Below are 15,958 nucleotides of genomic sequence, written 5' to 3'. Positions count from 1 at the left end.
TAGAAATCGATTAATAAAAACAAGAATATAAAAAACTTCTACATTAGAGTAAAAAACATAAGATAAAAATAGGATTAATAAGCACATTAAAAACTGCTATTTAATATTTAAAATACAAAATTAAAAAAAAATAAATGAGCAGCTCCACAAAAAGAATCAAAAATATTAAAATTTAACAATAAAAAAGATAAATTTTATTTTTTGTTTCCAACTGACAAAAACTCACCTAAACCTCTAGCAGCCACATCAGTTGCAACTAAAATCGGAGATTTTCCATTTCGAAACTCTGAAAGTAATATATTTCAGTGTTACATAGTGGAACACCTTAACAAAAATGAACATACACATAACTACAAATACTTATAGATTTCATGAAAATGAAACTCCTCGCAACTTAAATAATTCACATTGGAACTCAAATTTCAAGGTTTTGAAGAGCAAAACCGATCTAATAAGTACCAGTTTTAATTTTGAGCAAGTTCTTCAGGCATGAAGTCTCTCCCAGTGCCAATCAATTTTTATCATTACCCATCTCTGAAAACCTGATAAGTGCACACGGCAGAATATTTTTTTTTTTGGGGGGGGGGGGGAACTACTAAAACAAGTAAAAGAGATAAGGGGGTGGGAGAATAAAGGTAAGAAAAGTATACAATTAAAAGAGGGGAAAATTATTCAAAATCTGGTAATTCAAATCTGAAATATCAAATAAAAACACTTATTCACAGCAAAATGTTGCTAAAAATATGCATAATAGAAGCTTAACGTTAATGCTCTGTATTACTAAAGTATAAAGCATGTGAAGTACGTTTTTCAAACGAGTAGGAAACCTTCCCTGGTCTAAACACTGAGCAGAAAAACATGCAGAGAAATTTTTATGTTCAAAAAAAATTTCAAAGGCACTGATCCACTCAAAAGAGAATGAAGCAATAAACACTGCTTAATCCTCTGGCTGATCATCCAGCAATTTTCGCAAGCAACTCAAATGTAGCAAAATTTGCTTATTCCGCGGGCTGTTTTTCTTCCTTTATTGGGGAGCGCATCCCGTTTAACCATTGAAATAAATTATATACAGTATTAGGCGTTTAGTTTACGTTTTGGCCAACAGATATCGTTAGTTTTCCACTAAATTGCGGCATTTGAAGGCATGTGGTATTAGTGCCTTTTTCTTACAGAAATGGCTACTAGAAAATGTTCAGCGATTATCTTGATTATTTAATTAAATTGATTTATTTAATCTGGTGCAAAGACTGTGAAGTTGGACTTTGCCTTGAACCCTGTTTTGAACTCTGTCATACTAAACTGCATTTCAAAGGTATTTTTCCCTCAGCGCTTTATGTTTTCTTAAATTTTATACATTTTACTTTATATTATGCAATAAATAGAAATTAACTGTAATTCGAATGAAATTTATTTTTAAAAAGATTTTTTTTTTGTGATAATAACTGAAATTGGTTTTCCTTAGTTTCTCACAAAAATTTATATAAAAAATGTTTTCTAGAAAGAAAAAGTGCATTTTTCAATTCTTCAATATATATAGATTTAAAATATGCCAAAAAAAATTTGAAGCGATTACAGTCCACAAATTGAGCAGCCAGAGGATTAATTAATATTACAACTGGTTTGGCTTAATTTTTGTTTTTAGCCCAGAAGGGATATCAGTCTCAAAATGGGATTTTGCATTGAATCACTATATTTGTCAATCACTTTTCAAATTGTTGCCCCAAATATTATTGCTCTGTATTATATTTAGAGAAATTAATGAAGAATTTGCAATGGTACCAAGAGACATCAAATTTTGAATAACAGTTCTCCACCCAAATATGGACACCTGGAAGGTCAAATTTTAAACTTCAAATTTGTATTATTATGCATTTCATATTTTGTAAACCTTAACAAATTTTTGATTAACAAACTAAATGATTTCAAAAGGAGCAATGGCAATACTGCACGGGAAAAATTATTTTTATCTCCAGCACACAAGACTACTGAAATTTCTAAAGATAGGGTGTTTTTAAATATTTTTAGCCCAAACACTCTCAAAACATGTAAATTTAAAAAATGCCCCTTCAGGCGTAATATAAAATCTGAAAGCCATCACTTTCTTTTATTAAAATTAAATCCTTTACATAGTCAATAAATTTGTATTCATAATTAATGTTTATTCTTAACTATGTTTCTCCAATTATAAGATCAAAAGATTTTTATATAATCTGGCCTTTTGTTATAATGCTTGTCATAATTTTTTTTTTTTTTTTTTTTTTTTTTTTTTTTTTTTTATATATATATATTTGTAGCAAAGAAGGGAGATGGCTGATAATTACCTGGACATGACTAAAAATTATTCAAATTATACAAGCATTTAATTAAACTAAAGCACATATTTTATTACATGAACATCTAAAGCAGTTTACTATTACTACCACCATGTCAAAATTAAAACCATTAGTTTGACAGCTTTTATAATTAAGCATTATAAATAAATTAAAAACTTACCACTCAACACCCAATCTCTTTCTTGCTGAGATTTATTTCCATGAATACACATTGCAGGAAATCTGTCAAAATGAGAATTAATATAATATTAAGTAACAAACAGAAAGATAAAACCACCAGAATGCACTAATATCAAAATTAAAATCTCTACAATACTCACCCTTGCCTCCTCATATAACGGGTTAATTCATCAACTCTTTTTTTGGTTTCAGCAAACACTATTGTCTAGAAGAAAAAATTTTAAAATTAAACACAAGCAAAATACACATTAGGAAATATTTCATATAAATGCAAAAACTGCAACATAGAAAACTCTAGTAAATTACAAAATTCTGTGCTGCTTTTTGAGTTAAATCATTTCGAGCGGTAAACATAATTTGTATTCTTTTGTTGCTCTAAAGAAAAGTTCTCTAATCAAATTACTGTAGACCAACCTATAGTAAAAATTTTCAATAGCCAATGTGAGAAGAACATTTGCACATAACTTTTTGTATAAAAATTAACCAACTTTCATTCAACTTAAAATTCACAAGATAAAAAATTGAAAAACTAAAAATTACTGTAAATTGCATGTGTGCATAATTACAATTTTTCATTTTATTACTTAAAAAGCATCCAGTTTAATCCACTCATAAGGACAGCATATGCTACATTTTCACACCACAATTCAAATCAATGAAACTGAAGGACAGGAGGGGTAAACAAGCCCTTTGCTGCAAGGTGCTTGATTGGAAAGATTAATACTTTAAATACACAGCTTTATGATTAGCTACTCTTCAGAACTGGCAAATCTATCAATGTCATGTTCACTTTATCAATTTCTGGATGAATAAGCTGATTCTGTTTTGCTGAACATTTTCCTAGCCTCTGTTTTTAAATCCATTGATTTCCCCACACTTTTTGAATCTTATAGTTTTTAAGGAACTCCTGTACAAACTAGAAAAAATTTGCAATAGCTAGACAATGTATTATGCATAAACTTTTTATACTAAATTTACTATTTTTATTGTCCCATTTTTTAAATTTTTATTTATTTTTGGTCTGTGTTTAAACTGGAAATCACATTTTGCCTTTATAAACAAGATTTTGGAATTCCTGGTAAATTCACACAAGATTATTCTTTAAAACTGGATCAGTTTGGTAATTTGTGAGTATTGCTCAAAATGCTGTCACATATGAGAATTGTTCTAACCTATTACAATCACCTGCACATCATTTCCTAACTTAGGTGCTACAGTCACTGAACTTGGTGATTTTGAATGCCATTTGAAACACAAGTTTTACAATAAAAGACCTGATTCAAATACTTTCTTCAGCAAACATACCTATAATGCTTTAAACCGGTAATTATTTTTTTTTTCCAAGTTTCAAATTATACCTAAATTTACCTTTTAAAATTATAACTGCATTGGGAGCTTATATCTACCGAATACAACTATGATTTGACAATGCATGATTCTCATTCTCTTTTCATGCGCGAGTTTTGAGTCACCTAGTAATTGTTTTTTAAGTTTCAGCTTCGAAATAAAGTGATTTATTAATTCCTTTAGACATAATGAAAATTCATATTACAATAAACATAGCAATTATATATAACAAAAACGACATACAGCAGTACATGTAGAATATTTATACTCAATACATAGTTCATAGCCACATTTTAGTTAAAAAAATAAGCACCTATAAGCACTTTTCAAGCACATTTTAAGAAAAAAAATAAGCACCTGTCTAATTACCTCATACACAACTGCAATACCTTAAAAATTAGACTTGTAATTTAAAATATGAGAAATGCAGTATTTATTAAGAGCGAATAAGCATTACCTCAACCATGCTAAATAATAACTTTTTTTTTAATTTTAAATAACAGTTCAATTTACAGAACTAGTTTACAATGAGAGAAAAAAAAACTATTCAGAACTAAACTATATTACAAGATTTAATGATGAAATTTCAGTTCAAAATAGAGAAAATAAATAATAATAAGGCATATTTATTGTATTCGCTGGGAACCTAATAATAAATACAATTTATTTTTCCACTCATATTGATATTTAAATCTAAATTCTGAACATTTTCTAAATTTTCATTGTACTCATGTCCAAAATTATGTTTACATACATAAATTCACGGATTTCTCAGAGACTAATAATTTAATGAATTTTCGTGGAATCATACATAACATGATGACACATAAATGCAAAAGAAAAAATTGAAGATCACCTCATATGATATAAAATTGTAGCATGAAACAATAAAAATGGTAATAAAGTGTGACAAAGAGAGTTAAGAAAAAAAGGAATGATTCAGAAAAAGAATTAAGTCTTACGAATTTAATATGGAATATGATCTTCCCTGACTTGTACACACATATCACAACGTGTTTCAAGGCTGGAAATAACGTTGTTAACCACAGTTTGGGGAATTAATCTCCACTCTTCCAGCAATGCCGTCTTCAGAGCATTTACATCTCTAGGAGGAGGATGTATGTATACGTGCAATTGCTCTTCCAAGGTAGTCCCATAAGTTCTCTATCGGGTTAAGGTCAGGAGAGTTTGGTGGCCAAGGTATTCGCTTAATGTCTTCACTTTCAAGGAATTCATCAACGAGGTTTGCTCGATGTGGACAGGCATTATCATCCATAAATAAAAAGTCAGGTCCATATGCACCCCTGAAAAGTCTTACATAAGGATCTAAGACCTCATCTCAATATATCTGGCTTGTCACAGATCCGCTGCTGAACACGTGTAGGGGCGTACGTCCATCGATCATTATTCCACCCCATACCATCACACCTTCACTACCGAAATGGTCACATTCCACAATGTTCGAGGGATCATTTCGTGTTCCTGACTCCCTCCAGATGTAAACATGTTTAGAATCACCAGTTAAACTAAACCGCGACTCATCAATAAAGAGAACATGGGACCATTGATGTTCAGTCCAGTTTTGATGTTCTTTACACCAATTAAAGCGATCCCTCTTTTTCTGTGAAGACAGTAAAACACATACCCTTGGCTTTCTGGCATAAAGGCCTCTTTCATTAAGCCTTCTGTATATTGTTTGCCGTCATGCAAAAGTTCCAGTGGCGACTGCAAGCTTTGGACTTAACTGGCGAGCAGTAGCCTTTCTGTTACGACGGGCAGTTAATGCCAGATACCAATCTTCAGAAGCAGTTGTCATTCGTTTCTGACCTTGTCCAGGCCTCCTTTCAACACTTCCATCATTTTGAAACTGTTTCCATAGCTTAGAGACTGTCTGTCTTGAAATATTCAGACATGTGGCTGTTTCCATGATTGACTGCCCTGCTTGTAAACGGCAGATAATTCACCACTTTACAGATTCTTCCAAATGATACTTCGAAGCCATAACAAACTGCTTTGAGTCCCTACACACTGAAATCAAACGCTATGTTGCAGAAATTCACTCGAATATTCAGTTTGCACAAAGCGCTTGATTCACCCTTGGATGACGTAACGCCTAGATTTGCATATCACAAACCGTTTGATTACTTTTGATTGGATAATGCTAATTAGGCTTGGTTTTCACGCATTCCCTGCAAATACGGATCACACTGATTCAATATTTCATTGAATATCATCATTTTTGGGTATGTAAAGATAATTTTGGACATCAGTATCAGTTTTCCTTTAACAGATATTGCAAGCAAAGTGATTTAAGTAAAAAAAGAACATTTCTGAAATCAGAAGACAGAAATTTGCTTCATGCAGTCATCCTTTAACAATAAAATCTTAACTAATCCGTATACTTGAAAATTGGCGAATATTGGACAGTTGAGCATAACTTGAAAAAGAGGAGCGGAGGCGGGGGTAGACTGTAGCCGCTCTTTAGATTTTCCCGCTAAATAAATCCTTTTGACATTTCGATATGTGCATCATATAAAACATATATGTGCATCATATAAACGGAACTAAAAAACATTCTGCTTAGCAAGCACAGTAAAACTCTTTTAAGTGTTCATAAACAAATCTCGGACTGAACATAAAAATTAATTATCTCTGCAAAATATCGCAAACGTTATTGCGCAATACATGAGCCGTGAATAATGTGATATTACGCAATCGGAATCACCAGCTGCCGGTATTGGGAAAATAAAGAACTAAATAACTGGGGTGTTTTTCATTCTAATTTTCAACAGACGGCGTTAAATTTCCGGAATAGAATCATTCTTCGCTTGGGTTGGTAGACCGCAGAACTTTTATTCATATTATTCCTTAGAAAGCTAATCTGTGTTAAAACACAAACATTTTTGGAAGTTTACTATACTTCTGCAGTTACTGCAACTATGTTATTATAAACATTCATACATATACTCATAATATAAGCATAACGATCATAATAAACACAAATATGAACTGACCAAGCAGAATGAGAATGCAAATTTTTAAGATGTTGATAGAAATTCAAACGTGTGTAGTATTTAGGTGGGAGGATAAGAATGCCGAATGTACCAGAATTTTCTACTGCTTTCCCAATTCTTTGACCAATAGAACGACGGGCACCTGTCTGTACTCTTTGTGCACACCAAAGGTTACGTTAATGCAGAAAAAGGGGGAAAAGCTGTTTCCGGGAGTATGATTCACCATTTGACATTCTATATTAGGAAGAAGAGTTGTTTATTTAGTTTCGGCTTTAGTACTGGGCAAAATAGCACGTTCATTAAAAAAAAAAAGCACTAAAAGCAAAAAATAAGGGCTTTAAAGAAAAAGAAAGCACCTATAAGGGCCTTTATATTTTATTTTCAAATATAAGGACTTATAAGCACCGCTACGAACCCCGTCATAACATGCCCTATAACTCACCAGTACATTTAGCCATATTAATAGCTCAATCATAATGCTAAATAACGTTATAATGCACAAGTATCATTTGCATTGGTAAATACAAGACACTGCACTAACATAATTATCTTAGCCTGAATTCATAAATATTTTATATCCTGTATAAAATCCAGCAAACGTTTGCTTGCAAAATTTTCAGCACTCATTATACGCAATAATAGTGCTAAGATCATTAATGAAATGTTTATGCTCTGTAAGGGAGTTCAGTTGATTTAATGACTTTAATATTCATTAAATAAACTTACTTTAATAGATCAGTCATTGAGTAGATATATATTTATATCCACTTAATGACTGATCTCTTAGAAATTTGTCAACTGATAATGGTGACTATTTGTGCGCTGGAACTTTTTTATATGCATAACAGTAACAACTCATCTAATACAATAAAAAAAAACTAGACCTACATCATCTAATTAATTTTTAAGCCCTTCCCGTGCCATTTACGTTGACAAAACTTGGGCCCAAGTTTTATGGTACATAGTAAACAAGCCGGACTGGTGCTTGAGAACAGTCACAATACAAGCTGAAACGTATATGCCTGTGTTATGTCAGTTTTATGCGATACTGCTGGCGTGGAAGTAAACTTTAATCCTTCTGCATTTTGCAAATAGTATAAATATATATTTTGTAATAAATAAGTTTCAAATTATATTAATATTTTTAATAATTATACAATTTATGTAATAAAGAATCATGAATAACTTGTAGTGCAATGATAGGAACTATCGTTCAATTACGACTGTGAAATTACAATGTTAATGTTCACGAGTCTAGCTCGTGATGTGTATGTTTAGCCAGACTTTCTGTTCCCGAGCCTGGCTTGTGATGTTAATGTTTGAGACAAAATCTTCATCACAAATCGGGCTCATTAAAGCACAAGAAGGGGTTAAGGAAGAAAAAGCTGTATTAATTCGCAGGAAAAAATTGCCTTTAAAGGCCCTGCATAAGATAACAAGCATATGCCATACTCTTCAAATTACATTTCATTTAACAATAATTTCTGCTTATCTGCATTCAGAAGGTTTGGAACAACTGACATCTGGCCATTACCCAATTATTCACTTCAAAGAAGTTTCCACAAATGTATTAAACTTTGAAAATGCAAGAGTGTCAAGCCTGGCAATAACACTGTTATCAATAAACTTGCATCGCATTCCCTTCCAATGATTTTAAATAAAATTTTTAATTCCAAAATTTAAGCACATTTCATCATGAAACAACTTACTGCCTATAGGTACTCTTGATATTCTGTACAAATTACTGCCGCTGAAAATCTACACAGCATATTTGGAAATTGCACATATACATTTAAAAAAAAACATAAAATTACCTTATTCTCTTTTTCGGTCATAATTTCCTGAATAAGTTTATTCAACCTACACAATAAAGAAAGAAGGCAATATTCAATTATATATATATAAATTAAGATTTTAAAAAATTAATATATATTGCATAAAAATTTTTAAATGAATTATTTATTAGTTCAAAGGAGGAAATAATTACAAGATCCTTTCAATATTAAAATAGTGACCACTACTGGTTTTTCATAAAAAATGCCAATTTCTACAAATTTTTAAAGGATGGATACAACATATGGAATGACATATTAATGGACTGACTCTTGAGATATGTTTAAATCAGTTTATAAGCAGTATCACAACGAAGTTTTAGAAAATTAGTATTATTATGATTATCTTAGAAGTTACTTCATTGATGTAACATCCTGAAGAATCCAAAAGTTTATACATGAGCCAAAGTTGATCAGTAGTGCTCCTCTCCAAATTGTAATCATTCTTCAAAGGGAAGGGAAAAAGCCTAGATATATATACATAAAAACTAATATAAGACTAAAAACTTACTTATCATCTTTTTCAGTTTCATCAACAACATCAACAATCTGCATAATATTGTGATTAGCTGACAGTTGGAGTGCTCCAACATTCACTTGGATATAATCAATAAGAAAATCTTCAGCTAATTTCTGAACTTCTCTTGGCCATGTCGCACTAAACATGAGAGTCTGGCGATCCGGCTAATTAAAAAAAATTATATGCATATATATACATTATTAACATCAAAACACGCATATATATATATATGTCTGTTACAGAAACATTTCAAATGAAAAAAAGTAAAACAGAGGGGATATTTTAAAATACTGACTCATTTCTGCTTGAAACTATCCAGCATTTGCATTAGTCATTCATTTACATCACCACATGAAATCTTATCCACATTTTTCAATATAACCTATGAAATATATTTCTTCTATTTTGTTTATAATGCTTGTGACCAAAAATGGTTTTGTTCATTGCACACCCAGAAACTAATCTGGTTTTAAACTTTCATCTTTCTCCTGATCTAGCACATACTTATTTTTAGCTTTTCCTTTAAAAAAATTCTGCCCCCCCCCAAAATGATATACTTGAAATGACATCATCAGCGTTGCTTTATTATCAAATCACAAAAATACTGGTTATGACATATTAAAAAGCAATACAAATCTATTTTTGCTACTCTCAGCTTTTTGAGTTTTTATAGCTTTTTTCTTTCTTTTTTTTAAATAATTTCTAACACAGCTTCTTGTAGTACATTTTCCCATAACAGTTGGATTTTCCGGAAACTTCTAGATTACCAAGGGCTTTTTTCCCAATTACATCAAATCACAGCCATTATGAACAGTAAATTTGCTGTCTGAATATAAGAACACTGATGTTAACAAGCTGAACAGAACAAAATGAAACAAGATACCCAAAATTATTCCTATGGTATCTATCTATAGACTTCATATATAACTACAGCACAAAGTCCAAAATCCGAACTTGTTGCGACTTCAGCGATTCCGGATATTAGATTACCAGCTTAAATCTCGTAAGATGGCATGTAGAAATTATACAATTAAAAATATTAAATAATGATTTATGAAATAATAATGCATTTATGATCTAAAGGGCATCAAAATTTACAAAAAAAAGGGGGGAGCTTAATATTTATTTGTTTACCTTATTAAACAGTTCTTTCAATGCAAGATGTTTAAGTTGCTTCATTTTTTGTGCTAATAATTTCTCTTTAATTCTGTAGATGGACATTATCTCTATTCAATTACATTGTTGAAGTCCTATAATTGCTGTTTCGAAAATTCCGACTAACTTGTCAATAGAATTTTTCTCGTTTTCAGTAACTTCTCTGTCACTTTCTTCACTATCCGTAGAGGGATTTTCTGGATCTAGAACCCTACTACAGATATCACCATTCATTAATTCATTGATGATTGAGAAGCATTGTCATCACAATGAAAAGCTTATTTTATATATCACCTTCATTTATTACTGCTTCTCCAACTTTCTTTATAAGATCCGTTAATTGGAAAAGTTCACCTTCATTTTGAGATATTTGAAATCTTTAAAATTTGCAGCTATCATCAAACTTAGCTATCCTTCACTATACATAATGGGCTATGCATCGTGAGCTTGGTGACTAACCACAAGTTGTTCTGTTAAATTTTATCTTGCTTCTGTTGCACACTAAGACAATTAAGCCTGAATTGTATAAGTTTAGTTACTTTATTATACTTATATCTATTTCTTGCACATGCTTAAGGTTTATCCGAGTTCTCAATAAATAAATGCCCACATATACTTAAGCCTTATTGAGGGCAGGTGTTCGATATCTTACCACCTGATGCATTCTCTGTGGATCCTAAATTCTGCAACTCGGTGCGGCCACAACGAGCCCTGGTGCTAGTTCTGGGTTTATGTGAATGACAAATAAATTATTCTTAATTCAAACAGGCCTAAATGTAATCCTTGGGTCTATGAGTATAACAACAAAATCCATTTTTAGCATATGCAAAGAAAGTTTTGGTAAATTTTTCCTCGTCAACATTTCACCCCAAAGTGTGATGTCAACATAAAAGGCTACCATATCCTTTTATTATTCAATTACTAACATAAAAAAATTTTTAGGCATCGCTACATGAGTCATTACTCCAGTTGTCATGTTTTGATAAACATAGAAAAGAATAATAAATAATGATTCACCAGATTGGTGTCAGATCAATGATGTATCTGTGTGGATTATTTCAGTTTGAGGTGTAGCAGATACGCAGCAAATGAGCCAAATTGCTGATCGTACAAATTTATGCTAAAATGATTGTTTTTTCGTTAACAAGGTATTTTATTTAGTGTTGAAGTGAAATTGGACTCTCCAGATGTTTTATTATGTGCAAAGAGAGGAATCAAATGTGCATGCTTAATGCCTACGAGAAAAATGATGGTGGTTTTGAGGTCGATTTTAGATCACTCCGACTAAAAAAAGGGGTAAGCAGACTAACTGAAAAATAACATTTCAAAGGAAATTAATAATTTTAGTGATATATACTCACCCTGATCTGCTCTATTATTTTTCGAATCTGAGGTTCAAATCCCATATCTAGCATTCTGTCAGCTTCATCAAGAACCAAAAAGGTACAATTCCGTAGGTTAAGTTTCCCACACTCTATGAAATCAATCAGTCGTCCAGGAGTAGCAATGCATATATGTGCACCTACATAGGTTTAAAAAGATCAAATATTAGCATAACTGAAAAGGAGAGAAATGTTTATAAATATCACTTTTAAAATGTTGGAAATACCTCTTTCTACATCTCTCAGTTGGGGTCCTTTGGGCGCACCTCCAAAAACACAACAGTTTCGGATATTCATAGATTTTCCAAAATCATAACAGACAGCTTGAATTTGCTGTGCAAGTTCTCTTGTGGGTGCCAATATTAGTACCTTTAAAAAATACAGAATATATCAAATGATAATGCGCTGGGAACACGTACACTGAAAACCACAAATAAGCATTCAATATTATATACGGAGCTTATAAATTAAAATTTTGATTTATATGAGAATACTTTTGTTCTTGAAAGTACAGAAGACTTTCAATAATTCTCATATTTTAGGACCACAGATTGTCTAGATTATAGGCCATGTCTTCGAATGTTAACATTCGCCCACTTTCATATTTTATATTAAATTTGGATTGTACACATATGAACAACAAATCAAAAATATTCAAAACTTAGACTTACAATGGATCCATCGCCTCTTTCTACACGAGGTTGATTATAAATATGAACGATCGCCGGCAAGACATACTAAAAATGGAAAGTACATATTACACACTATCAAATAAGATACAACTATCAAGTAAAGGTAAAATTTTTAATTTTTAAAAAACCTGATACTTACAGCTAAGGTTTTCCCAGATCCAGTTTGTGCAATACCAACCAAGTCTCTTCCACTTAATGCAATTGGCCACACTTGAGCCTGAATAGAAGTAGGCTTTTCAAATTTTTGCTCCATGAGGGCTCTAGAGATGTATTCTACACAAGAATTTAAAAATAAAATTTAAGAAACTATATATATATATATATATATATATATATATAAGCCATTAGTACAAAAATTATTTTAAAAATAATTATACTAAGGAACAATGTGTAGGGCAATTCAATGATTAGTTCAAACCCACAATGATTTTCATATTTCTCTGGCAACAAGCTAATGAAAAGTGCCGAGAAATATAAAAACCTGTTTGGATTTACAATCCTATGCTTTTCAATTATTCAGTTTCCAGAAATGATTTAGGCCCCATTTCCATTAGTATGTTACAAATGTGTAGCATCAATGAGAGCAATGGAGGCGCAGACAGACGACCATTTACACTATTGCGTTGGATTTACGCATGCGGAAGTTCAGTGGTCAATTGCATTTAATACCACCAGATGTCTCTGTATTTAACTTACAGGATTCGGACTCTTAATATTCTTAAATTGGAAATGTTGGAAATTTTCATTTCTGCTTATGAACTGTGAAAATAAAGCATATTAGCAATTTTTAGATAAGTAAGGTCATAATGTATATTATAAACATCTCTAATTGCATAGAAGCTGAATATTTTTTTAAATTTTCTTTGCATTTCTAGAAGCCTTAAATATTAATGAAAAAATTAATATAAAATTAAATATTAATGATAAAATATATAATGAAAACTAGAATGCACTGTTACTGCAAAACAAATAAAATCATTTAAAAATAGCTGGTGCTTTAAAAACGCAGAGGAACTGTAAAAAAAAAAAAAAAAAAAGGTTCACAATATTAAAAAAAATTTGCTATGTTTTTATACTGCTGGTTGCCATGCGACATTGTATATATTTAAAATATACCCAAATTTGGGGAGAAAACAAGTAATACAAAATTTTAGCATCAACATTTTCAGTATCATAGCTGGATAATTTATTAGAAATCACATTTGTTTTAAAATGCACTATGCACAGTTACATTTTATTAATAATTCATAAAAGATTTTTAAATTATAAATTTGTATCTCTTTTTATAGAAGTCGTAAAGATAATTAAGCTGGGGAGGACTGAATTTTAAAGCAATTACTACAATAACAGGGTTCATAGCCACAATTTAGTTAAAAAAATAAGCACCTATAAGCACTTTTCAAGCACATTTTAAGGGAAAAATAAGCACCTGTCTAATTACATTATACACAACTGCATAACCTTAAAAGAAAAATTAAAATTAGACTTGTAATTTAAAATATGAGCAATGCAATATTTATTACGAGAATGAACATTACCTCAATCTTCCTTTGGGTTGAGTAGACCACAAAAACTTTTAGTCCTATTCAATCCAGATTGGACAGTGACAAAAAAAGTCCGCTGCTTCAATATTAGAGATTTTGCAGAGAAACTCCCAACCTCCATACCATATAATGTATTGGCAAAGAAAATGAAATTATTTTGACTATTCGATTACTTTCCTTTTATTTAAGCCATTCCGAATATTATTCTTTAGAAAGCTAATCTGTGTAAAAACACACCCATTTTTGGAAGTTTATACTTCAGCAGTTACTGCAACTACGAGGGCAATCCCCAAAAAAAGGTCTCCTATTTTTTTGGGACGTACAGAAAGTTTTAATACAGTTGTTGGCAACACTGTTGTGAGTGGTGCCTTCTCCGCTACCACATAAGCACGCAGGCGCTTCGCTGGGATGCTCAGTCTTGGCTTGGCAGCCATTCGAAATGGAGCTCCCGATAAACGTTGCCGCCAAGTGCGAAGTGCGTGCAGTTATTCGATTTTTGAATGCAAAAGGCGTTAAACCGGTTGAAATTCACCGCCTATTGACGGAAGTGTATGAACAGTCATGCATGGATGTCAAAAACGTTCGCAAGTGGTGTACAGAGTTTACAGCCGGTCGTACTGAAATTCATGACGAAGGAGCGGGAGGCCGTCAATTGCCGACGAGACAATCGCGAAAGTTGAGGAACTCGTGCGTAAAGATCGGAGGATCGCTCTGGATGCTCTCTGCATTTTGGTTCCTTAGGTTTCCAGAAGCACCATCCACAGGATTTTAACAGAAAAGTTGCAATATTGGAAAGTGTATGCAAGATGGGTGCCGCGTATGCTGACAGAAGACCACAAACGGCAACGGGTTGATTCTGCTCGCGAATTTCTTCACCACTATGGAGACGAAAAGGACAACTTCTTGCACTCGATTGACGCTTTCTGAAGGGCATGACGGCAAGCTGGTATGACATGGGTACAGTAAAACTGCCACAGCGTCTACAAAAATGAATCGACCGAAGTGGCGGTTATGTTGAATAATAAAGCATTCTTCAATCTTTAAAGTGATGTAGCAATTATAGAAAATAAACGGTTCTTTGTATATCTAAAAATATAGGAGACCTTTTTTTGGGGGATTGCCCTTGTATATTATTATAAATATTCATACATATGCTCATAATATAAGCATAACGATCACAATAAACACGAATATGAACTGACCACGCGGAACGAGAATGCAAATTATTAAAATCTTGATAGAAATTCAAACGTGTGTAATATTTGGGTGGGAGGAAAAGAATACCAAATGTACCCGAATTTTCTACCATTTTCGCAATTCTTTGGCCAATAGAACGACGTGCACCTGTCTGTACTCTCGTGCAGACCATAGGTTACGTTAATGCAGAGGAAGGGGGAAAATCAATTTCCGGGAGTATGATTCACCATCTGATGTTGCATATAAGGAAGAAAAGTTGTTTTATTTAGTTTCGGCTTTGGTACGGGGGAAAAATGCATGTTCATTAAAAACAAAGGATTAAAATAACACTAAAAACAAAAAAAATAAGGGCTTTAAAGAAAAAGTAAGCACCTATAAGGGCCTTTATATTTTTATTTTCAAATATAAGGACTTATATGCACTTGTAAGGACCGCTACGAACCCTGAATAAGTTTTTTGAAAAATGGAAAAAAAAAAAGGGAATCAAGAAAAGAAAGTCAAATTTACCAGTCAATATCTTTGATTAAATTTTTAGATAAAATAGAAAAGACTAGTATAAAGTGTTATATCCTTTTCATAAGCAATGCCAATCGTGTTACTGAAGGACTAAGTCTTCCCAGTGTTAAACAGGGCTATTCTACAAGTCCCACTCAGCCTCCCAAAACTATGGACAGCAGCACAAGAAAAATTTCCATGGCAAAATTAAAAAGAGAATTATGGGGGTGAGAGGGAACTCGCATAGGCAGAAAACCTACATAGCTA

At 32.1% G+C, this 15,958-nt stretch overlaps 1 protein-coding gene across 3 annotated transcripts in view; it reads right to left on the bottom strand.

Annotated features, from left to right (window-relative positions):
• Positions 1-15,958, bottom strand: part of LOC118200484 (putative ATP-dependent RNA helicase DDX17) — a 59,593-nt gene that overhangs the window by 23,030 nt on the left and 20,605 nt on the right. For all 3 annotated transcript variants that reach the window (XR_015043080.1, XR_015043079.1, XM_085824052.1), the window contains exons 4-12: positions 12,595-12,728; positions 12,435-12,500; positions 11,991-12,132; positions 11,743-11,903; positions 9,218-9,390; positions 8,689-8,734; positions 2,654-2,718; positions 2,494-2,555; positions 227-286 (exon numbers count right to left, since the gene is read on the bottom strand). Coding sequence is in view for 1 of the 3 variants with exons in the window: in XM_085824052.1 (XP_085680178.1) it covers positions 227-286; positions 2,494-2,555; positions 2,654-2,718; positions 8,689-8,734; positions 9,218-9,390; positions 11,743-11,903; positions 11,991-12,132; positions 12,435-12,500; positions 12,595-12,728 (909 nt within the window). In the remaining 2 variants the exon portion in view is untranslated. The remainder of the gene's footprint in view (positions 1-226; positions 287-2,493; positions 2,556-2,653; positions 2,719-8,688; positions 8,735-9,217; positions 9,391-11,742; positions 11,904-11,990; positions 12,133-12,434; positions 12,501-12,594; positions 12,729-15,958) is intronic.

The sequence above is a fragment of the Stegodyphus dumicola genome, chromosome 1, assembly GCF_044657685.1.
Source record: "Stegodyphus dumicola isolate Sdum_Otavi_A_Nest chromosome 1, ASM4465768v1".
Lineage (NCBI taxonomy): Eukaryota > Metazoa > Arthropoda > Arachnida > Araneae > Eresidae > Stegodyphus > Stegodyphus dumicola.
Note: the sequence above shows the minus strand (reverse complement) of the source record. Positions and strands in the feature narration are given on the sequence as shown.